The sequence below is a fragment of the Meira miltonrushii genome (assembly GCF_003144205.1).
Source record: "Meira miltonrushii strain MCA 3882 unplaced genomic scaffold FA14scaffold_1, whole genome shotgun sequence".
In the NCBI taxonomy this organism is placed as follows: domain Eukaryota; kingdom Fungi; phylum Basidiomycota; class Exobasidiomycetes; order Exobasidiales; family Brachybasidiaceae; genus Meira; species Meira miltonrushii.
This window is the reverse complement of record NW_020289943.1, coordinates 4,934,205-4,957,618: the sequence shown is the minus strand read 5'-3', so window position 1 is coordinate 4,957,618 and position 23,414 is coordinate 4,934,205. Positions and strand designations below refer to the sequence as shown.

Here is a 23,414-nt window from a genome sequence, read left to right as displayed (position 1 = left end):
ATGTCGTATTCGCAATTGAGATAAAGTTAATGCCTAAAAAAGTGCGTGCGGTACTTGCATAAATGACTAGCGTTGCTCTACTTGTCATGGATAAACAAATTGATAGCATGGTGGTACTTGTTTTCTGCGTCTGTACTATTTTACGATAAAATTGGTGTCAGAACGCCTTATCTTGTCTAACACATGTATCACCATCAGCAGCACCCTTAGAGCAATACTCATGCTGCGATTACGCCAAACAAGTAAAAAAAGTGACCTTCTAGCGTTAATTTTAATTAGAAGGTACGCTAAAATATGTCGTAAACACGTTGACTTCACCTTTCTTCCCGTAAAATTGGCGGAACCGGTGTGGATAAGAGACAAGTGTGGGTATTGTGTGATCGTTTTAGCGTGAATGGTGAACCATGTGTCTCTGTTTGCGTTGCATTCTATTTTGCGGCGTTAAAGCGGTTTCTTCGGTAATTGTTTGACAGCTGCATCTCCCACATGCTCTTTGGTTGATTGGCCGTTTAAACACAATACATACGCTCTATACCTCTCAAGATAGCCGGAAGTTAGCTAGCTTATCACGGATATTTTGCTATTTGTTTGTTTGTCTGTGTGCTTACATGCATAAGATATATATTTGCATGTTTCTATCATATGCGGCTATAATGCATCTAGAGCAGTCCAACTTTAACAAGCTAGAAGCTTTCTACATGGATCGTTGCTGTCTGGAGAAAGAAAAGAATTACAAGTTACTTAGTTACGGCCGAATATCCATAAGAAGATGATGCCATTTTACCATATCGTCTTTTAAGCTCCAAACAAACAATTGCATACCATGAGGTTCCTCGATTAGCGTCATTATTGTTCCTCACTATTTCTTTATCTCTACCTCAGGTACAAGTATAAATCAACAGATACCATTCATAAATATCTGACTTTATTCGGAAAAGCTTCCGCTCTTTCCGAGAGAATATATCAATTAGTATGAGATAGCTCTGATGCATGACGAATTCCAGTATCTTAATCGAAATGACGTAGACTTTTTCACATGTAAAGTCATTTTTGGCTCTGATGGATGAGGAAATTAATTATCCTAATCGAGATGACGTGACTTTTTCCACATGAAAACTCATTTCTTTTCTTTTAACATCTTACAAATGCAAAGTAGTCAACCTTTCCTCTATATATGATAACAATGATCGGACTTATATGTCATTCGTGCGGTGAAGTGAGCAATCATTGGTGAAGTGTATTGTCTGCAAGCCTTGTAGTAGTAGTAGTTGTTGTTGACAACTTGTTGTTGCTGCTGTTGCTTACGTACTCCAAATCCTCTCCTTAAACAAATTCGGGCCGTGTCTAGCATTTTGTCCGCGGGAAATGGCTTATATGCCACACTGCAAGCAAACAGATAAAACTTTTACCGAATCGGATACCGGTTAATCATAATTCCCGTGAAACAGTTATTCTGCCCAAGTTTAATCTTTACGTCTTCCCGCTATGGGAATAACACATGCGTACGCGCGTTCTTGCCTTTTACGCGACGCATTGGGGTTTCGTTTTATGGTACAACACTTTCTTAATTTCTCACTGCTCAAGTACACATTTCATGTTTATCCGAATACATAAAAACACCTCCACGGACAATCAGTGTTGTTTATGTATAGTAGTAGCTTGAGAAAAAATTCTCAAATGACGCCGGAGGCTTTTTGTTTTTTTACCAAGCACGGATAAAACTTTCTTCCCATATAATAAAAGCGAAACTTTCATTCCATCCTTTCTTCCATTCTGACCATCATCACAATACACTGTTTGGGAAGATGTCTACCAAAACTTCTTCAAATCCTACCAATAATGGTGGCGAAAGCGTTGATGTGACTATGCAAACTAGTCACATTGACTCGGAAAAGATGGATGACCTTTCCCAATACACCAATCGCAAATTGCCTTGGTCACCACGAACAACCGATTTCAATGAAATCGCTGCACATCCATACAAAGGAGAAGGCACAAAAGGATCTCCTTTCCAAGTCGTTTGGCTACCGAATGATGCTGAAAATCCCCTCAATATGAGCGAAATAGAAAAATGGACTTTAGCTGCGTTTGTCAGTATTGCAACATTGGCTGTAGCGTTGGCATCTTCCGCATACAGCGGTGCGGTAAGATCGATCAAGATGGAATTAGGAGGCTCAAGTACAGTGATTACTCTAGGAGTTTCTCTGTTTGTCTTGGGTTTCGCTTTAGGTCCTTTAATTTGGGCGCCTTTATCGGAATTGCTTGGAAGACGTAACCTGTTCCTTTTCACATATGCATTCTTAACGCTTTGGAATTCAGTTGCAGCCGCAAGTCAAACCTTAGCTCAACTTTTGGTATTTCGATTCTTAGCAGGCGCTTTCGGTTCAAGTCCTTTGGCCAATGCTGGAGGAAGTATCGCAGACGTTTTTACCGCCAAAGAACGTGGTTTAGCAATGGCTCTCTTTGCCAGCGCACCTTTCTTAGGTCCTGCTTTAGGACCAATCACAGGAGGCTTCCTAGGTGAATCAGCAGGATTTCGATGGGTTCAAGGATTTTTAGGTATATTTTCTGGCGTTGTACTGTTTTTAGGCATTTTCATGTACAGAGAGACGTATGCCCCTCTCTTACTCCGACGTCGTGCAAAAAAATTGAGCAAGGCTACTGGAAAACACTACATCTCTCAACTAGATGCAGGAAAAGGCGATGAAACATTCCTCAAGCAATTCATGGTTTCTCTTGGCAGGCCTTGGCTGTTATTGGCATATGAACCAATCGTGTTATTGTTATCACTTTACACTGCAGTCGTGTATGCAATCCTTTATTCCTTCTTTTCAGCTTTCCCAATCGTGTTTCAAGAAGTACGTGGATGGTCACCAGGAATTGGAGGATTGGCTTTTTTGGGTATTTTGGTCGGAATGATATTTGCTTTTGCATTTGTGATCTTTTATATCAATCCCGACTACATCAAGGAAGTCGAAAAGAATGGTGGATTCTTTGCACCTCCAGAAGTTCGATTAAAAGGTGCTTTGGTCGGAGCTCCACTATTGGTTCTTGGATTGGCTTTATTCGCTGCAACTGATTTCCCAAGCATTCATTGGTCTGTTCCTATCATTTTGAGTAGTCCATTTGGATTTGCCATGGTATTGATCTTCCTCAGCTTGCAAAATTATCTTATCGATGCATATTTGCTGTATGCAGCTTCAGTCTTGGCGGCCAACAGTGTCATTCGTTCACTCTTAGGAGCCGCTTTCCCACTCTTTACGCCTTTTATGTACAACCCTGGCGGTATTGGTGTGGTAAAGTATGGTATCCACATTGGTCCTGCAATCGGTGGTGGAATTGCCTTGTTGTTCTTGCCTGCACCTTTCTTATTCTATAAACGAGGAGCAGCAATTCGTAAAAAGTGCAAGTATGCTGCTGAAGCTGATAAATTGCTCCAACGTATGTTAAACGCAGGCAAAGAACAAGAATCAAAAGAGAGCGGTAAGGCGGGGGATATTGAAAATCCATCCGAGACTGCTTCAAAAGCCGTTCAACAAGAACAGCAAACAGATGAAGCCATCATGCAAGACGATGATGTCGAACAAGCTGATGACCGTATTCAAAGACATGCAAGTCGATCAAATCGACGCCAAGCGAGTGGTACAGGATACGCAGACGGTGATCAATTATCTATGCAGTATAGTCATCACTCGGTGTATTAATGGAATCACGTGTAATTTAAATGTATATTGGAATACTTGTTTTTTGCTTGTAAATCTCAGGAATATCATCATATCTAGAATAAGATCCTCTCGGCAAGATTGTTTTACCATTCTTTCAAGCCGGAGAATTGTTTTGAGATTGTGTGGCTTGGAATGTGAGCCAAGCGCGGCGCGTTCCTGCAGAATCCCGATAAACTTCTAAAGAAGGATCGATGGTAAACAGAAAGTTAAGAACATTAAGTTGAATTCTATATAAAAGATAGGTTGAGGAGATAATTAATATGGTTCTCAGTGATATATTTCGCGATGCGTTATATTTGCTATTTGCTGGTCATATCATGGCTAGCATGTTCAATATTGGCCAACAATACACCTTCAGATTACAATAAGGTTAGGATAGAGGTGGTTGACCGACTACAACAATACGATGTAGAAAAGAAGCATCTAGTTCGCGAACATGAGAGAATTCATTACCACAAGAAACACGATAGGCACGTTAAGTACGATAGACACGATAAATACAGAAAACTTCATAGAGTCGTAAAGAAGAAGAAGACTATACACAAGAAGAAAGAGGTGATCAAAAAGAAAAAAGAGACGAACAAAAACGACAAGAAACATTCGACAGTGCATCACAGGGAAACGTCAACTAAAAAGGTCTCAACGAAGAAGAAAGCTACTCCTACTTTAGCCAAGCCTATTAGTACTGTAAAAATGCCTCCTATTACTGCAATCACGAGAGCATCTCAAATAAGTGCAACCACAAAAGCATCTCTGTCAAGTATATCTGTATCTTCTTCAACATCTTCCACACCTTCCACAAGCTTACCCAGCTCAAGCTCCACCGTAACCTACACATCTGGACTTCCTTTACCTACTTATTCTCTCACTCAAGCAAATAGGGGCGCGAATTTCTTCGAAACTGATTATTGGAACTTTTGGTCGGATGCAAGCGATCCAACGCATGGTACAGTCACGTATGTTAATCAAAGTACAGCTTATTCTCTAGACCTAATCGGAGTAAACTCAAACAATCAAGCTTTCATCCGTGCAAGTCAACAAGATTTAGACTTGGGAGTTTATCGGCCCTCTGTTCGATTTGGATCATTTCCAGCTTATGATTCTGCTTTAGTGATTATTGACGTGGCAAAAATGCCTGTAGGATGTGCAACTTGGCCAGCAATTTGGTCAGTAATGGGATCTGAATGGCCCGAATACGGAGAGATTGATTTTATGGAAGGTATAGGGTACACGTCTATGGGTGAAAATGCTAATTTGATGTCTGTTCATATGAATGATACTTCTTATCTAACTTCAAGTAACGATAGTTATTTAGGCACAATGTCAAACAGCAACTGTATGACGAATTACGGCTTGGGAAATACGGGATGCGATTTTTATGATAGCAACGTTAATGGACCATCTTGGGGCGTGCCTTTTAACAATGCTGGAGGCGGAATCTGGGCCGCTTTATGGGGAAACAAGATGGGTGTTCGTATCTGGTTTTGGGGCAGAGAGAGTGGTTTGATTCCATCAGAATTGAGTGATCCGACTTCTTCACCCGCCAAATTGGATCCGAGTAAATGGGGTAAGCCAATGGCAGATTTTCAATCCTCGGTCATTAATCAAAAATTACGACAACAAAATCTCGTCTTGGGTATCACAATCAATGGAGATTGGGCAGGGAATGTGCCAATGGATAATACGCAACAATGTGGTACAAATCGTACGATTGCATTGGCAACTGGATCGAATTATGCTGATGCCGAATTTGTATTGAATGGAATTGATGTTTATACTTGAAATGCAATCAATGTATAGTAATGTAATCTATATCTTTATTCTTTTTAGCGTGTTCTTCGTATTGTTCTATCTGCCATTTATGGAATGTTTCCCGCTTTCGGGATAAGTTTAAAGAATTCATATCAGAATGACTGTTCTACTGCACCAGTACAATTGAAGCTAGCAAGAATAGAATTTCCTGAAGAAGCTTCCACTTTTTTAGATATTGATAGATTACGGTGACGATGGTTATGATGAATGAATCTTGAAATCATTTAAAAAGACCGATAGTACTGACATGTTTCCTATTCATCATCGAGAGTAAGCCACAATGCTACGCCTTTCTACAAAGGTTATAATACCTTTTGCCTTGATTGTAGTACTTACTCTTGCTGTTGAAACGTGGACAAAGCCTTTATTGTTTCCCCCTGGTGGTGGAGGAGGCAATTCATTATACACTCTTTCAAAGTCAAATCGGGGACCAGATTTCTACTCTGATGGATTTTGGCAATTTTGGACCGCAGCCGATCCAACACATGGCTCTGTTCAATTTGTAAGTGAAGCGAATGCTATTCAACAAGGCTTGATCGGTATAACAGGATCAGGCGCTGCTTTTGCTCGAGCGAGTAATATAAATCTACCCGCAAACACAAACAGGCCTTCTGTACGTTTCCAATCATCGGCAGCATATGATGAAGCGCTGGTCATTTTTGATGTTGCTAAAATGCCAGTCGGTGCCGCTACTTGGCCTGCTTTATGGACATGCGGTCCTGATTGGCCAAATTATGGAGAAATCGATGTGTTGGAAAATATTGGAGTAACTGGACAAGGTACTTTTAGCAATCTTGTTTCTGTTCATATGGGCAGTGATTCGCCTAACGAAGCATCTCCGTCTTCGTTCTCCGGAAAGGTAGCCGGATCAAATTGTGATACGAATTACGGTCAAGGAATGAATGGATGTCAAATATATGATAGCAATAATCACGGACCTTCTTGGGGTGTAAATTTCAACAGTAATGGAGGAGGCGTTTGGGCACTGCAATTTGGTCAGGGAGCGGGTGTTAAAGTCTGGTTTTGGGGACGAGGACAAGTTCCAAATGAGTTATCCAATCCCCGTTCTACGCCTGATATTTTATCAACTTCCGATTGGGGAGAACCGATGGCTAATTTTCAATCTGACGTCATTAATTCAGATTTACGGCAGCAAAGTATTGTATTAGATATTACGATCGGAGGTGATTGGGCGGGCACTCAACCATTAGATGGACCATATTCTGGTCAATCGTTAGCGCAAGCTTTACAAAAAGGTAGCAACTATGATGATGCAGAATTCATTATAAACGGTATTGATATCTATACATAAAATCTTTTCATACTTATGGAATAGTAATTTTGTTTTTACTTGGACTCCTTGAATGTATGGCAACGTGATAATTTGATACCATCCGTAATTTCTGATAGTCATATAAACTCCGTTCTAGCCCCGACCAGTCTGCTGTCATTCTTATGATAAAAGTTGTGGAACCGCTTATCTTTACATGTACTTCTCGATCAGCCATCGGTACCATCTTTCGATCGTCGCGCTTTTAAAGATGAATATCAAGTCGTGAACAGAGCACGGTAAGAACAGGCACGTTGCTACAAGATTTGTGCAAGTGATCACTCAAAATCTTTGAGACGGCACCGAGAAAAGACACCGGAGTACCGTTTTGATCGTAATAATTAATCCAAATTTGGCGTTTTGATTGATAAGAAAAATTGTGTAGGATAACAATTAAAGGTATATAAGAAACCAAAAAAAATGCAGCAATGACCCTTTTTTCACTTACCACCAAGCATCTTCTAAATCTTTCAAAACATCTATTCAAAATGCCTAAAGAAACTTCAATTCCCATGAGCAAAGAAGCCTCATCTAGAATCCAATCAGCTGCGGCAGTAAGTACATCTTGTCAAACAATCCATTGAAAAGCTACTCATGAGTCTTTTCTATAGAAAAATCCCAGCAGTGCAACCGCCCAAACTGGATTCGCTCCAAGAGCACAATCCGCAGCTGACCGTAACGCTAACACTGCTAGTCGTAGCAACACAAGCAACGGCGGCAAAAAATAATGCAAATTGGATGTGGTATTTCGATTTCGACATTATTCTTGAAAATTCAAGTCTGACATCGATACCGCGATCATCTAATTCGTCACTTTGTGTTTAAACTTTGACTAAGAGAGGTAATACATATTCTTAAACAATTTTCTCTTTTCTTTGAAATCATTCTGTCAAAATCAACTTTCTATTTTCCTTTCTTTCAATGATCAGGTGTGATAATATTTATTACCAAAACAAAGCGGGTTAGGGTTAGCATTTCCTTTTTTTATATACTATTGTATAGTTGTCACAGTCTAAGCATTGTGAAAATTACCATACAGACCGTAAAGCAGGAGTTGGAGCCCGTCTCGATACATTAGGAAATCGTAAAATTTGATAAGTATTGTACAAGTATATGTCGACAAAGGATCCCTGCATGCAGCATCACGGCTGCCTCTTTCGTTCGTCGTAAAAGAAGGACAAGATATTGTGACCGTCTGCTTCATCCATCTGAACGCAAGGAACCGAAAGCAGATCCTGCAAATACTGCAAAGAAGGATCTCCACTATTTCCGTACATGTCGAAAAGCGACAAAGATTCTGGCGAGACAGAAGCGGCTGCTGTCTGCAAGCTACCATTTCCTATTACCATCGGACCTGAAGGTGATTGAACATGCTTTGAATCAAACATCAATTGTTGCATTCCAACTCCATTGGGTTGCAGCACGGTATTATTGTCCGGTTGTGCAATTTGTCCTTGATGCCCGTTAACGTATCCATTTGTGGTTTGCAAGAGATTGATCTTTTCCGAACAGTAGGCCAAGAACTTGGCTAGGTAAGAAGCTTGTTCCAAATTTCTGTCCAAACAAGATGCTGTGGTATTGGCAGCAGTTGTAACGGCAAGAGCTGCTTGTAATGCCAAATCGGCAGGCATAGTACGCCAATTATCACTGATCCAGACGGCGGCAACTGCAAGATTCATAATGACGATATCATGAACAAATCGAAAGTAGTCTTGTTCACCATAAGGTCCTCCGATCAGCTCAAACAACTCCACAGATAATCGACAGCAATCCAAGAATACACTCTGCTTCCGTGCAGGATCCAAATCTTTCATCACGTTTGAGCAATAAACCGAATACAACGCACGATGATAATTGAACATCGTATTTGCTGTATGGAACAACAAACAAGGTCTTCCAGAATGCATCCTTCCACTTCCCAATCCGTATTCTGAAGGTTGTTTCCATATCCGTGTATTCGCCCTTTCTGCTGCGATTGCCATTTCGATTTCTTGAATTCGTCGAACGGCAATGGCTTTTGTTAGTGCACCTTTGATGCTTCCACTATTTCCTTGTCCTACTCCAGCATCTCTCTTGAGATTTCGCATCAAATTCTGTTTGACTAATGCGTTCTCGCGGGAAGCTGCCAGTCGAATATCGATATCCTGTACCTGATCGCCCAACCATTCGATCCACTGCCATGGTTCTGGAAGAAGGGAGCGATCGATCGCCATGGGAATCCTACGTTGATCCTGGTAACCATCTTCGAAACATGCTAATTGCAAAAATGTTCTCTGTCTCTGAACGAAATCTCTTGGTGGTGGCTTTTTGCGTGGACCTGATGATCGAGCGCTACTGATAAACACTTCGTTGAATGTATGCTGTAGACCGAGCTCAAGCGCCATCGTCACTGCTAAACGTAACTTTCGCCAGCTCGTGCCATCTTGTGGATGCTTCCACATTGCCAGAATTGACAATGAGAGAACGTAGTCATGCTTAGGTGCAATATCTTGACTCGAGATCCTTGCCAAGGGCGCTTCCAAGAATGACAACAACCGAAGGTATTTATCAGGCATACAAAATTTAGCAGAAACGGTGCACAAAGATGCCAACAAAAATCGATGACGATCGTCGGATAAAAGTGCGTCAGTGCTATACAATTGCGGATCGAGTAAGGCGATGATCGGGTTCAATTTGAAGTAGTAGAAGGAAATTAGATCAATTGCTTGGTCGCGGGTGATGATATCGGTTGAGAGGATATGCTCAACGATGAATTGAGATTCATCAATACTGTCGTGTGATACCATTGGCTTCTTTGCGGTTCCATTGGATGGACCTGCATCATCTTCTTGCATATTGGAGAATGTAGTAGAGGAGAGCAAGGTAGAATGAGAGGGATCTACAGAAAGCATAGATTGAATAGAAAAGGGTTGGACAGCATACGATGTATGTCGTTTTGGTGACCTACTGCTAGAAGAAGCGGGTGATCTTTTGTTGGAAACGGAGGTTTTGGCAGGATGACCGCGATGTCCGCTTTCATCTTTGACACCTTTACTCTTTACGCCCCGATGATGTTCCAAGAAGTTACACTCGATTCCTAATCTTGTACAACGAGAACAAGATTGACTATCATCTTGAATCATACATCTTGATTTGATCGCTCTGCATCCGGAACAAGCTCTCTTTTCCCGAAATGGAACGTCATGTTTGCCTTCAGCGATTATATCAGGCCTTGCAGGTGGCATTTTTGATGGTATGAATGCATGTGGGTATATGAATGGTGGCGATGAAGATGATGATTACACAGCTACCTGTCTTTTCGCACGAATTAAAAGTGGGGATAAGATAGAAAAATGAAATTTACTCGGATTAGCTTATTTGTTTGCAAGGGAACATGATCGGTGTAATTTCGGTAATTTTCAATGCTTTTCGTTCCTTACGTGTGCGTTTGTGTGCGTGTGCGTGTGCGTGTGTGGCTTAATGTACCGCGTGTAAAAGTCAAAAATGTTGACAGACACAATTTTGCACACTACGGCCGAAAACTAAAAACACATATGCGTACATCCATCTTCTAAATCCAAGTACCGTCAAAAGCATCAGCAGGATTGGTCTTGGAGGATAGATGCAATTCATTCATCACATCATCCATCTTCATTCTTTCACCTTCTTCTTTTGCCGTTCCTTCCAACGCTTTGGCTTGTTCTTCAGATGCTCCAGTATGTGCACCCGCTTCTTTAGATTGATTCCTTTCTCGATTCATCAATAATTCAACGCCTTCTCGATTTAACCATTTGATCTGATCGGGATCCGTATAACGTGTACCGCCTTCGTCCGTCTTTCCACCAAATGCTTCTTTCAGTTCATCTTTATTCATTTCAACTCGATCTTCTTCGGGTAATCCTGCAGGTGGTGCACCTTGACCGGTTTGTGGAAGCGTTGGATTGCGCATAGAAAGTCGAACACTTCCCGATAATGCTATTCCCAGCTCTGTTTGAACGTCACCAATTTCGGTAGGATGAGAGAGAGCATATGTCAATCGAACGTTGGAGCGGCTAGGCGGTTGTAGTTCATGGAAAACGATTGCATATCGCCCTCTTCCTGCTGGTCGTGATCCTCCAACATATCGTTCGCCTCTAGTACGTGTATTGTATCGCTTTTCACCTAAATCACCTAACAGTTCGCTTACATCTGGACCGATATCAGACACGACTGACCAGATTGCCTCACTTGCATCACCTCCAATTCCGCCAGGCTGTAAACCTTTCTTGATGGCCTCTTCGGGAGCAGGCATTCGTTTCTTACCCAAGCGGATCAATCGAAAGCCAACGCCTTCTTTTCTGGCTTTTTCACCACTTGTTCCCGAATAATTGTTTTGATCATTTTCGCCATTTTCATGCTTGTTTGTTGGAGGTGCATTTTCACTGTCACTTTTAGCGGGTACGAGTAAGAGATGAGTACTTTGAACGTCATCGATCGAAGTTGCTGCTTTTCCGCTTGTTTCTACATCATCTGCAGATTGTACTTTTGGACGATAGAAGAAGTACAATAGTCCTTGTTCGAGTACTTTGAAGTTGCCTTCTTCATCACCCGTTGAATCTTCTTTGCCAGGGCTCAGGGTTTTGTTTTCGATCGGTTCTGGTTCAGCATCGTTTATTTTGACAGCTTTATTGGGAGGTTCATCTTTGTTTTCTTGATCAGGGTTGGGTCGTTTCTTTTCCTCATTTCCGTTTGCGTCTTCATTCCCCATATCCTTTTGACCGTTATCTTTTGTATATTTTGACTTTTGTTCTTTTGAATCTACCATTTTCATTTGACCATCTTTGTCTTTGTCTAATTTTGCATTTCTACGTGTTGCTACCATTGTTGTAGAGTTGGTAGAGTTATACTGATCATCATCTTCTGCTGAGCAACAAAGAACAACATCATTCATTCATTTTGCTGATTAAGCATATCAATTTTCTCCACATTCTTTCTAAAACCCTTTCAACGCGTCGTAAAGAAGAACACGCGTACCAATGAAAACAATAAAGTCAATCATAAGAATCACATCATCGTGCCGATCACGGTAGCAAAGAGGAATCAATGATATAAATGCTATTCGATGACTTAGTCTCGTCAACATTTCATAACACATTAGTATACGGACTAGTACTCGTTCTATTGGTTAAGAATAAAATATTCCATTATAAAAATACTAATATATATTAGACTATAAAGATATACACTATTTTTATCCTAAATACGTTGTACAAACGATAACCGGATGCTCTTAAATAAAACGGCCCGCAAGATAATTTTATCTTGTGTATAATCATGTGTATTGAGCAAATTTCTGTGCATTCGGACCAATCGTCATTTCCGAAATTTAGACACCCAAATTCCCAGATCGATTGAAAATTTCAGTACTTTACCTGTTAAAATTCATTTTGATCGCAAATTAAACCAATCTTGATTAAAAATTGTACGCAAATCATAAAATTAATCTTGTCAGAAATTTGCTAAACCTCAGAAAGACAAACGATACATTTGTCACCACTCAATCCATCTACAGTTCACAAAAGCCATAAAGTTCTCTTATTTCTTCAAAACATATTCTTACGAAATGACGTCCTTTCTTCCACTTGAGAGGACGGCTACTGTTAACCGGCTTGCCATCTGCTTCTACACGCAAATTGATACAGCGCCGATGAAGTTCTCAGTTTAAGAATTCAAAAAACGCAAGATAGCACCGTTGTTAGCAAAGACAAAAATTATGGATATTATCAAGAAAGTTCACGCGGCAATCATCAAAAGTTTAAAGTCAAAATACGTTGCCGATTTCCTGGAAATTGTGTCTGACTATTTGCAAACCTATAGAAAGGAAAAAGAGAACTCAATCCTAAACTACCGATTTGATCCGGAATCCAATGTCACTTCAATTAACTATCTCTATCAAAAACATGCAAAAGTCATCATCGTGAAAGTGTTCAAAAAGTATCAAAGTACAGTTCGTGAAGCATTTGACCAACAGCTGGCCACGTTAGAAGATACAAATAGCGAAGCTACAATAAAACTGGTGATTAAAAGCTTGCTCATTCATGTTGAAAATGAATGCCGCAGCGTACGAATCGACCCTTTCTCTCTTTCTGACGAGGTCTTTCAGGCATACATGACTGAGACCGAAGGAGAAAGTGGTCAGCCTAGGCAAATCACTGTCAAGATGGAAAGTCCGTTCTGTGTGTTCAGCTTTGGACATTATATGAACGCATAGAAAAGTGGACATTTTTCGATATGCAGACGATGCAAAGAGACGTTTCAAAACAATTTAAAGAAGATCCTGAAAAGTTCAAGCTGGGATTCTGCAAGATCATTACATGTGTATTTAAGATTGTTTGTTGGACATTTCAGGGTGACAAAGACTTGAACGAGCAAATTCGTCAAAACTTTTCCCTTTCGCAACCACCGATGGGACTTAATTATGATATAGGCTATTGCAGAGAGACTCAATCAAGCTACCGGCCAAAAGAGCCAAGGAGACAAAAACCGTTCTACGGCAAGGCAGGCAAGTCGAATAAGGGAAGTACATCAAAGACACCAGATACCAGAACCAAGGAAGAGAAGGAGTGGGACGCAGAGCAACGCCGTCAAGCTCCTTTAAAACGCTATGAAACAAGGCTTGCGGAACTTTTAGGTGAAGGAACGGAAGCGAAACTTTATGTCAGTCAATTTTGTTCGAGTATTAACGTGTACCTTTCTAAGGAGAAGCGAATTCAATTCACACCATCGAGGGAATGGTACGTTGATAGTGGCATCAAAGCAGAAGATACGATTCAATTGCGTCTTAAATTAGGAGAAGAGCTCTACTATATTTATGATCCAGATGAGCATAATGATGACGACGAGCATTATGGCGTTGGTGGTGAGTTGATCATTCGAAAGAGGAACAAAGACGGTAGTTGGAGCGAATATCCCTACTTTTTCACAACCAAACAAGAATCAAGCGCAGAAGTGATTATGGAGATCATTAAAGAGCAGAAAGTTCAACGTGACTCTGAGACAGTGAACGGATGAATGATGATATAGCCTGTGTAAATATTTTTGAATATGATGAAATGAATCAGATGTCATGATAGAAATCACCGCATGATCTTTTCTTCTTCTTCTTCTTTAGCCGATGATGGTGTAAGATGAACAGATTTATGCGAAAATGACGTGCTCGACACGTTTGAAGCACTTTAACACATACTCTCTATTTTAAACAATCAAACTAGCGTGCATTAACGGAATTTACGCCGGTTCTTGTTGTACTGCTTGAGTGCCCCATCTTAACCCCGTTCCTTATGAAGTTTTTATCTTTTTTTTCATTTTTCGCCATCTCGGACAAGATTCGTAAACTTTTATGCCAAGGCGCTGGGCATGAATGATGTGATCAGATTCAGGTATAAAGAAGCAAATATAAAAACATCAAAATTGAAAATGTGACAACTTTCTTTCATCCTCCCACTTCACTCTCAAGTTGATTTGACGACCATGTCCCTTCATTCTTCCGATGAAGAGAATGGCAAACATTCGCCTATTCCCAGTAAGGATGGCGATGATGCTATCTCGTTCAGCAGCAACAACAACAACAACAACAACAACAACAATACCCTACCAAAGCTAGAGAATAAAGGGCAGCACGACACCGAAGAAGCAATTCGTCAAACACACGATGATGTATCTTCAATCGCATCTTCAGAGCTACCACAAGGTCGTTCTTTGGGTATGATGTCTGCTGTTTTCATCATGGCTAATCGAATCGTTGGTACAGGTGTATTTGCAACAACGGGTACGATTCTCGGTCAGAGTGGATCTGTTGGAATGAGCTTGTTGTATTGGTTGATCGGTAGCATCGTAGCATTTACCGGCTACTTTGTCTATGCAGAGTTCGCATCTGCTATGCCAAGAAATGGAGGTGAATTAAACTATCTTGAGAAGGTCTATCGGAAGCCAAAGTTCTTGGTAGCATCCATGTATGGAGCACAAGCACTGCTTCTTGGTCAAGCAGCGGGAAACGCATATACTGCAGGACAATATTTCATCCGTGCAGGAGGGACAGAATCTCGCGAATGGGCTGCAAAGGGTATTGGGATTGCAATCTTACTCGCTGCTCTTATTGCACATGGTACCTTACTTAAATGGGGTGTTCGCTTTCAAAATGCGCTTGGTCTCATCAAATTCTTCATTCTGTTGCTGATCACATTTGCAGGTTTTGCCGCTCTGGCAGGTCACGTCAAATTGGAACAGAAACCTCGCAATTTCGAAAACGCTTTTGAAGGTTCTCGCAATGACATTTACGGTATCTCTCAATGCATCTACAACGCTATTTGGAGTTATGTTGGTTACTCAAATGTCTTTTACGCAATGGGAGAAGTGCGCAACCCTATTCGAACAATGCGTTATGCTGGACCGATTGCCCTTTTGGTGATTACGATCTTGTATGAGTTAGTGCAAATTGCCTACTTTGCTGCCGTTCCCAAGGAGGATGTACTACAAAGCAAGCAAATCATTGCAGCACTCTTTTTCAAAAACGTTTTCGGGGAAAAGTCTGCTCGTGCTTTGTCTGTGTTTGTTGCGCTTTCTGCCGTTGCAAATGTTTTCTCCGTCGTATTTTCGCAAGGTCGATTAAATCAAGCTCTTGGACGGGATGGCTTAGTCCCATTCTCTAAATTCTTTGCCAGCAATCGTCCTTTCAAGGCACCTTTGGCGGGTGTAAGCTGGCACGTTGCCATGACACTAATTATCATGCTTGGTCCTCCCGCTGGTGATGCGTATAATTTCGTCTTGAACTTATCCTCATATCCACTCAATGTCGTCAACTCTGCCGTCGGCTTGGGTTTATTGAGTGTTTATTTGTCCCAACGCTTCCGTCCACAATGGGCGAAAGATTGGTCAGCACCCATTCGTGCTACTTTGCCGATTGCATTATTCTACACCCTTGTTTCGATGTTCTTGGTCGTCGTTCCATGGATCGCTCCAAAACGTGCAAGTGATGCAGTATACGAAACATTATGGTATGCACTTGCACCTGCCGTTTCAATTGGTATTTTTGCATTGGGAGCTGCATATTGGCTGTTGTGGCATCAAATTCTACCACGAGTTGGACATTACAAGCTCGAACAAAGAGCTGAAACTCTGTCTGATGGAACAAAGATTGTCACATTTGAAAAAGTGTACAAATAGACTTCTGTAGTATACATAATAGAATCTTCTTTATAACAACCTTGCCTTTCGCTCTCCTCTTTGAAGAGCGGGTAATCCTCTTTGCTTTCTCCACCAATTAGAGCGATAAATGATTTCCTCATCCAGTAAAAACCACCATTTTTGCGCAAACTTTTCTCCAACTTCCCAAGCGAATGGATCAGAATAATCCGTTCCCCAAATCAAGAATGCTGGTTCTTGATTAGGATTTCCAGGTAGACCTGATTGAAAGCAATCGTCACATAGATCGCCTTCATCTATTATTGAGCTTGCCAACATTGTTAATATCTTTTCTCGCATCGAAGGCCAAGGAAATGCGATATCGATGAAAGGATGATGATCTATGCGTAATTGTGCTTCTGTTGGATGCATGTTTAAGGGGATGTTTTCCCAACGTAATCTTTTATCCATCAAAGTAGAAGGAGGTGGTAAATGAGTGAAACCATTCTCGCCAAAACCATTTCTCGGTGAATGAGCAGATGAAGATGAAGATGCATTGGATTCGGCTCTTTTTCGCAATCCGTTCGAATGTGGGCCAACCATGGAATTTCTCCTTCTCATATCGCCAAATCGTTTGTCCGATTGATATTTTGCGCAATCCTGAGAAATGAAACTGGAAGAAGAAGGATCACATGCATATCCTACATCCATTCCCACCATTCTAGCATTCTCAACAAATGCTTGTGCAAAATTGGAAAAAGGTAAAGTGAGACCGGGAGAAGTACCTTCTTGGTTTGGTGACTGTTGGTAAGCCAATGCAATCACTTCTGACCAGCTCAAATTAGCTAAATTGAATGTTGGATGTTGTGATGCTATTAAAAGTCTTCTGCCTAGCATTGGATCGAAAGGAGGTGCAAGTGATGTTCTTCTGTATGGTGGCTCGATTAGCATTGAATGTTGAAAGGCAGGAGCATAGGCGGGATGTGGAGCATTAGAGGAGTGATAGCCCGGCTGTGGTGAGGATGTATGTTGTTGCATATCTATTGTAGCGACTTGTTTTGGGCTACTTCCGCCAGTTGAAGTGCTTGCATTTCTAGATCTTTCTTTTTGTACCTTTTTATGTGTTGAATGTACTTTTGATCTTGATATTTCTTCTTCTGCTTCTTTTTCTATTCGTTTCTTTTCTCTCCATCTCCTTTGTGCGTCTTTATTTTGTTGTCTTCGTATTTCCATATATTCATCAGAAGTGATTGAAGATTTACGTGGAGCGGGCATTGTGCCGCTTTTAGTTGCGAGCATTGATGATTGAATGAATGAATGTGATGGTGATGGTAGAGTAGCATTTCAATCGATTATATTTCTTGATATGATCTTATTTTGACTTTGTTCTTGACAGACGATTTCCTCTCCATTCTTTGATCTTTTTCTTTAAATGAAACAAACGCGGGGTAAAGGGGAGAAGAAACAAGATTACGGGGTCGTGTGGTGTTGTAATCTGTGTTAGGCACAAGTTCAGTCTTTTTTCTCCACTGCATATCCGGTCAAAGTTTCTACCGGGTCAACACTCTATACCGCCTTTACACCTGTCAAAAAGGGTGGGAAAGAAGATTGATGTACAGTTTTGATAAAAAACAGGCCATATTACGCTTTGATGGCATTCCGTCAGTGTATCAAAGGAATAAGATTATGTGCTGCAGTACATTCACCCGGTATCACTTTATTCCGATTGAGATGAAACAAGACAGATAAAGTGCCACTCAATTTGTGGGGATAATTTGCATCGTGGGAAGATTAACAAAGGATCTGCATAAAATACAACGACCCATAAGCAGAAACATGCAACCCGCTCATAAACAATAAGCGGATACACCCTTACTGCACGGCGATCACCTGCATTTGAACAGTGATCAGAATAAGCTTATTCCTTAAATCACACGTGATGAGATTAGATGTGCTGTTTTCGCACTTGCAAGAAGTCCTCTGATTGGCTATGCCTACTATCACAATTTAAATTGGGCTTAACCACCATGGATTTATCTTTACGCACACAAATTTTCACAAAACCGATCATCTCATTCCCGGTATGAGTGTGGGGTAAAAGTGTCAGCCTGTGACGGAATAAATGTTCATGATGGGAAGCGGTGTAGTGCTATCCACCAATTGCGGGCTCGCACCAATTTGAGTAGGTAAACTGACATTCTTGCCAGTGTTTTGATCAACAATTGAATATCCTTGTCCATTGCCTAAATCCGTTAAAATGAAATAACCGGCAATCATTTGATTATCCGTAATAGCCAAAGATGCAGTAATGAATTTCTTTTTTGAACCGTTGACACTAGCAAGACGGATTTGGAAAACATTGTTACTTGGACTGTCTTCGATTGCATGAATGACGAATTTTGTTTTTGGCGTATTATGGAGAGAAGATGATTTGCACATTCTTAATTTTGTGCCAGTTGCATCATATCCTAAAGCAGCATTTGGTACCTCGAATACCAAATAACGTCCTTCAGATGGATTTCCAGTCAGCTGCTTGTATCCTGCCTCTACCGCCAAAGCAACAGATTCAGTTTGTTTACCGTACGGTACTGTCGGTTGGTGATCAGGATATTTGGCTTGGCATACCGAACCGCCATTATAATCGCCAGTCGTTGGATCAATAGATGGCATACGGGTTTTGGCAAAATGCGGAACCGAAAGATCTTTCTTGCTAAAATCAAAAGCTTTGGTTAAGTCGGACAATTGTTCACGGCGCCATTCAGTCATTTCTTTCGAGATGAATGGTTTTCCCTTTGCAGCTGCCCACTTTTCTAGGAATAAGATTTGAGATTCATGCGAGGCAATTTCAGTGAAAACCTTGTTTCCTCTTGACCATGGTGAAACGACAACTAAAGGCACACGGAATCCTGGTCCGTTTGGTTGAATGCCTAAAGATGCGTTATAGAAATCTTTGATATACTCCCCCGGCGTATTTGCCGGCGGAAGAGGAGAGATAACATGATCTGCCCATCCACCAGTTTCGTCATAGGAAATGATTAAAGCTGATTTATCATAATTTTTACCTTCAATCACAGCTTTCACCACGTTCTCTTGCAACCAAGCGCCATCCAGAGGACCCCAAGGAGGATGCTCGCTTAAATCTGTTGGACCAACAATGTAAGACACTTGAGGCAATTTACCTGCTTTGGCATCATCGTAAAATCGTTGTAACCCAATTCTTGCTGTTCCTTTTTCAGCTAAAGGCGAACCGGAGGGAGCGTTGACAAAATTCTCAAAAGAGTCAAATGGATTATCGCCAAAATTGTCTTCATCTTGGTAAACTTGCCATGAAATTGAATTGTCTTCCAAATATTCTGCTACCGTTTTCCATTTGTATGGCCAACAGCTGTACTCAAAACCATCATTATTTTGGCTTTTAATGCAACCGGGACTATCGTTATTATCCAAAGTAGGTCCATTGAGTCCCATTTTAGCTTGTAAGATACCATTTGTACTGCCTCCCCATGACATACGGTTAGGATTTGTTTCAGCAATGATTGATTCGTGATAAGCGTCACCGATGGTATACGCATCAGCGAGAGCGAAATGGAATGGCATATCTGCTCGCTTATAGTATCCCAAAGAATAAGGTGTTAAACTTGATACTGCGGTATCAATTTCACCATGATCCCAAAAAGCATGATTTTCTTGCCAGCCATTACTGCCTGCAACCATGCATTGATAACGATCTTCAGAATCGCCACCGGCAGCGTTGATATGCCAAGGCAATAGTTCACTTACGCCAGCGGGAGGCGCTGGGTCAACATCACCGGTAACAGGTTGATGAAAGACGGACTTTTTGGTGTTTGTACTAATGTGGACGTTTGGATCACTGAAGCCACGAACACCTTTCAATGTACCATAATACTGTATAGGAAGTTAGCATTACAGCTGTAATTTAAATCATTATTTGAACAAGACTCACATGATCGAATGCTCGATTTTCTTGCATGAAAAGGATAACATGATCGATACTTGCCAACGAATCAGCAGAAATATTGGCAGGAAGGGAAAATGTCAAATTGGCAAAGCCAGCCAGAAAGAAAAAGATTGAAATGATGTTGACAACCATTTTGTGGGGGATTACGTGGGGAGGAGTTTTGACTTGTACAAAAAGATGGGTGAACTTATAAGAAAAGTATCCTACCAAAAATTTTCAAGACGTGCTTAGCAATCTTTTGCAAATTAACCATGCACATCCTATCTTACAGCCGAACGGAGGCGCAATGACCACCACAATCGCGGTACTCTTCTTGGCATACTGTTCGAGTAAGTTGGCCGCGATTTCAAAGCATGATCATTTCCACATGGTGATGAGATGAGGAACGTGTTCGGATTTCGTACCTTAAACACCCTTGAGAGAGTGGCTTTCTTTTGTTCTTTTTAGCTTCTATCATTGCGCTAATTCGATCTTTTAGCTTTGAAATCGTTGACGTACACGTTCTCTCCCCACTTTGTTATCGTAGGCGCCGGTTTGATTAATGTGATTATGTAATCACTGTTGCTCTGGTAAAGTCACACTGATTCTATCAGGGTCCTAATCATGGTCGTACATCACATTCCCCACATGGCAATCACGCTCAGATCTCTCGATTATCGTCATTGCCCTCAACCCACATTTCATTTTCATTTGTATATAAACAGCGTGAGAATCACTTCTTTCAATTGAATCATCATCGATCCCCTCATTAATCTGTTTTTGATAAGCACATTAGTGACTGAAACTCATTAATGACGCTAGAAGAAAAACAACGGCTCACAACATTCCGAAAGAGAAAAGTCGAATACATTGACGAGAAAAAACATTAATTAAAGTTGCTTTGCAGAAAATCTATGCAAGAAGGATCCGAGTAGCTTACCGAAGCTAAAGTCAACTTTTTGGAAAAGAAAACCGAACGAGATCGGCAACTTGACCGATGCAAGGCTGAGAAAGAAAGGAAGTATGTGATACATGGTCATCTTGATATCCGATCCCATCATAGCAAATGTAGCGACAATGACGACAACAAAGGGCAAGCAGACAAAATCGCATCCTATCGTTCTGTTGTTGATAGCTGTCGCCTCTGCTTGTGTTGTTTTGTGGCCTTGGCTATTCAACATACAGAAGCAAAAACTCCAGCTCGCTTCTCGAATTTTGCCTTTATTTGACTCACATTTGCGTGATATCTTCTTGGATCCTTGGTCATGGCAAACGTATGAAAAAGAATATGCCCAGACAAGAACGTATGATTGGATTATTTCTCGATCCCTTGTTGCCCCAGATGGTGTTTTACGCGAGATGATCACTGTCAATGGCGCATTTCCCGGTCCAACAATCGAGGCAAATGTAGGCGATCGAATTATCGTTAGGATACAAAATCATCTTACTTTTCCTGAAAACCAACCTGAGCGACAACGATATTCAACAATGATGCACAAAGTACACCACAAACACACAGACAGTCATGTTGCATTGCATTGGCATGGATTACGAATGTATGCACAATCAGATCAAGATGGCGCGCATGGATTCACATCTTGCAGTATACCTCCTGGCAAGTCTCACACGTACAACTTCACTTTAGGGTCGGAAGATGTAGGAACACACTGGTGGCACTCTCACGTAGGGATGTCAAGAAGTGATGGTTTATGGGGAGCATTGATTGTTCGCGATCCGGAAGAGAGGCATCGAATTGCCACAATGGCCGGTCAGTCATACGATGCAGAAGCATTGGTCGCTTTTGGAGATCATTATCATAAGACTGGCGCACATCAGTTGTCTTGGTTTATGTCTTTATCCTCTCTGGGTTTCGAGCCAACACCTGAGTCAAGCTTGATCAACGGCAAGAATATTTTCAATTGCAGTCGAGCCATTGCACCTGACACTGCTTGTAGCTCCCTGCACTCACAGTATTCACAGATTCCTCTCGGCACAAAAGATGAGAAAACTAGGTTACGACTCATAAATGTAGGAGCAGTTGCAAACCAATTCGTCAGCATTGATCATCATACGCTAACGGTTGTAGAAGTTGACGGTACTCTCATCAAGCCATTTACTGTCCGCAGATTAACAATTGCTCCAGGACAACGATATTCGGTAATTGCCGATAGAGCCAAAGACTTTTCAGATGATAAGGTAGAGTATTGGTTTCGCACGACGATCGATCATGAATGCTTCAATATGCCTAATCCTGCTTTAACCTTGACATCGAAAGCGATTATTCGATACACAGAAAAACAAAAGCAAGCCCAAGAGGGAAGCGGTGCAGCCTTTCGTAGTAGCGGTCTTGATCTTCGTAGTAGGGGTATCGGCGTAGATGAGATCAATCAAATGTGGAATAAATTGTCAATCTTTGGCGGGAAAAGTATACCAAAAACACAGCCCTGGTCTGAAGTACCTGAACCGGAGAATGGGATCTTAATGGATTCATGTCAAGATGTACATCATTCAGCTTTAAAGCCACTGTTTGGAGAGCAAGATCCTGCGCCTGCTACCTTTGATCAGCAATTCATTTTAGATGCAAGAATGCCAAGGCTTTCAACGAATAAACTGGTTCCAATGGGATATATCAATGGTTCATCATGGCGTTCAGATGAGAATGAACCGCTTCTCAATCGGTATACTGTCCGAGAGAAACATGGAAGTGCTGCAAACCCCGCAGAAAGGAACGGTCCAATGGTGTTAGAGTTACCTTTACATCATTCTACACCCGGTTTCATTGAGGTGATTGTGCAAAATTGGGATGACGGGCCACATCCATTCCACTTACATGGACACAAGTTTTGGGTCATGGAAACATTTCAAACGGCGTATTTGCATGGTTTATACAAGGATAAAGGTCAATCAAAAAAGTATAACTTGAGCGAAGCAACAAAGAGAGATACTGTCAATATTCCAAGACGAGGATATGCAGTTCTTCGTTGGAAAGCTGACAATCCTGGCGTTTGGGCGTTTCATTGTCACGTTCTGGTTCATATGGTTAGCGGAATGGCAATGGCCTTTGTTGATATGCCTGAAAAGATTCCCGATCTTGGAATATCGACCAAAATGTGTAAACCTTCACTTTGACTTGCCATGCTTGCTTAGCATCATCCTTCTCCTTAGCGCCTCTATCAAATTAGCGTTTCGGCAGGCACCCGTCAAATGTTGCTGCGGAGGTAGGCTTAGCTTTTGCAGTAGCGTATGAATTGCGAACGTGGTCATGCAATTAACCATTATCGCCGACGCTAAAGGTTAAACTTTTGCCGCCGCTTCTCGTTCTTCTTGCCGCTTCTTCCGGTCAGCTTCTTATAGGGAACGTTCATTTTGCAATTCAATTTCAAAAAGACAAATTTTTATTGGCTCGCAACGGACGTAGAACGATGCCGCTCATAAACGCGCCGGGAAGAAC

General features: G+C 41.3%; 11 protein-coding genes across 11 annotated transcripts; 7 read left to right on the top strand and 4 right to left on the bottom strand.

Annotated features, from left to right (window-relative positions):
• Positions 1 to 1,895: 1,895 nt before the first annotated feature.
• FA14DRAFT_167198 (MFS general substrate transporter) lies at positions 1,896 to 3,802 on the top strand (the record flags this gene model as incomplete). The annotated part of the gene is made up of 2 exons (XM_025500069.1): positions 1,896 to 3,483; positions 3,529 to 3,802. The coding sequence occupies 2 exons, from the start codon at positions 1,896 to 1,898 to the stop codon at positions 3,702 to 3,704; spliced, it is 1,764 nt and encodes a 587-aa protein (XP_025358926.1). The 3' UTR covers positions 3,705 to 3,802.
• Positions 3,803 to 4,418: 616 nt separating this feature from the next.
• On the top strand, positions 4,419 to 5,507 carry FA14DRAFT_119578 (uncharacterized protein; the record flags this gene model as incomplete). Its single annotated transcript, XM_025496356.1, has 1 exon — positions 4,419 to 5,507. The coding sequence occupies one exon, from the start codon at positions 4,419 to 4,421 to the stop codon at positions 5,505 to 5,507; it is 1,089 nt and encodes a 362-aa protein (XP_025358925.1).
• A 231-nt stretch (positions 5,508 to 5,738) lies between these two features.
• Positions 5,739 to 6,933, top strand: FA14DRAFT_160072 (uncharacterized protein). Its single transcript, XM_025498516.1, has one exon. The coding sequence runs from the start codon at positions 5,818 to 5,820 to the stop codon at positions 6,847 to 6,849; it is 1,032 nt and encodes a 343-aa protein (XP_025358924.1). The 5' UTR covers positions 5,739 to 5,817; the 3' UTR covers positions 6,850 to 6,933.
• A 389-nt stretch (positions 6,934 to 7,322) lies between these two features.
• Positions 7,323 to 7,708, top strand: FA14DRAFT_28421 (uncharacterized protein). Its single transcript, XM_025502129.1, has 2 exons — positions 7,323 to 7,421; positions 7,479 to 7,708. The coding sequence occupies exons 1-2, from the start codon at positions 7,356 to 7,358 to the stop codon at positions 7,593 to 7,595; spliced, it is 183 nt and encodes a 60-aa protein (XP_025358923.1). The 5' UTR covers positions 7,323 to 7,355; the 3' UTR covers positions 7,596 to 7,708.
• Positions 7,709 to 7,977: 269 nt separating this feature from the next.
• On the bottom strand, positions 7,978 to 10,196 carry FA14DRAFT_28407 (uncharacterized protein). Its single transcript, XM_025502128.1, has one exon. The coding sequence runs from the start codon at positions 10,089 to 10,091 to the stop codon at positions 8,010 to 8,012; it is 2,082 nt and encodes a 693-aa protein (XP_025358922.1). The 5' UTR covers positions 10,092 to 10,196; the 3' UTR covers positions 7,978 to 8,009.
• Positions 10,197 to 10,417: 221 nt separating this feature from the next.
• On the bottom strand, positions 10,418 to 11,740 carry FA14DRAFT_143731 (uncharacterized protein; the record flags this gene model as incomplete). Its single annotated transcript, XM_025497221.1, has 2 exons — positions 11,041 to 11,740; positions 10,418 to 10,959 (listed from the first exon to the last, which is right to left on the bottom strand). Exons 1-2 carry the CDS (start codon positions 11,705 to 11,707, stop codon positions 10,418 to 10,420), a joined length of 1,209 nt encoding a protein of 402 aa, XP_025358921.1. The 5' UTR covers positions 11,708 to 11,740.
• Positions 11,741 to 12,598: 858 nt separating this feature from the next.
• On the top strand, positions 12,599 to 14,021 carry FA14DRAFT_183974 (uncharacterized protein; the record flags this gene model as incomplete). The annotated part of the gene is made up of 2 exons (XM_025501357.1): positions 12,599 to 13,052; positions 13,097 to 14,021. The coding sequence occupies 2 exons, from the start codon at positions 12,599 to 12,601 to the stop codon at positions 13,894 to 13,896; spliced, it is 1,254 nt and encodes a 417-aa protein (XP_025358920.1). The 3' UTR covers positions 13,897 to 14,021.
• Positions 14,022 to 14,194: 173 nt separating this feature from the next.
• FA14DRAFT_160070 (amino acid transporter) lies at positions 14,195 to 16,110 on the top strand. Its single transcript, XM_025498515.1, has one exon. It carries the CDS (start codon positions 14,356 to 14,358, stop codon positions 16,045 to 16,047), a length of 1,692 nt encoding a protein of 563 aa, XP_025358919.1. The 5' UTR covers positions 14,195 to 14,355; the 3' UTR covers positions 16,048 to 16,110.
• FA14DRAFT_153935 (uncharacterized protein) lies at positions 16,078 to 17,280 on the bottom strand (the record flags this gene model as incomplete). The annotated part of the gene is made up of 1 exon (XM_025497647.1): positions 16,078 to 17,280. The coding sequence occupies one exon, from the start codon at positions 17,278 to 17,280 to the stop codon at positions 16,078 to 16,080; it is 1,203 nt and encodes a 400-aa protein (XP_025358918.1).
• A 615-nt stretch (positions 17,281 to 17,895) lies between these two features.
• FA14DRAFT_143724 (putative phospholipase C) lies at positions 17,896 to 20,116 on the bottom strand (the record flags this gene model as incomplete). Its single annotated transcript, XM_025497220.1, has 2 exons — positions 17,896 to 19,911; positions 19,970 to 20,116. The coding sequence occupies 2 exons, from the start codon at positions 20,114 to 20,116 to the stop codon at positions 18,109 to 18,111; spliced, it is 1,950 nt and encodes a 649-aa protein (XP_025358917.1). The 3' UTR covers positions 17,896 to 18,108.
• Positions 20,117 to 21,040: 924 nt separating this feature from the next.
• Positions 21,041 to 23,240, top strand: FA14DRAFT_143721 (uncharacterized protein; the record flags this gene model as incomplete). Its single annotated transcript, XM_025497219.1, has 2 exons — positions 21,041 to 22,286; positions 22,341 to 23,240. 2 exons carry the CDS (start codon positions 21,041 to 21,043, stop codon positions 23,090 to 23,092), a joined length of 1,998 nt encoding a protein of 665 aa, XP_025358916.1. The 3' UTR covers positions 23,093 to 23,240.
• Between the last annotated feature and the right edge of the window lie 174 nt (positions 23,241 to 23,414).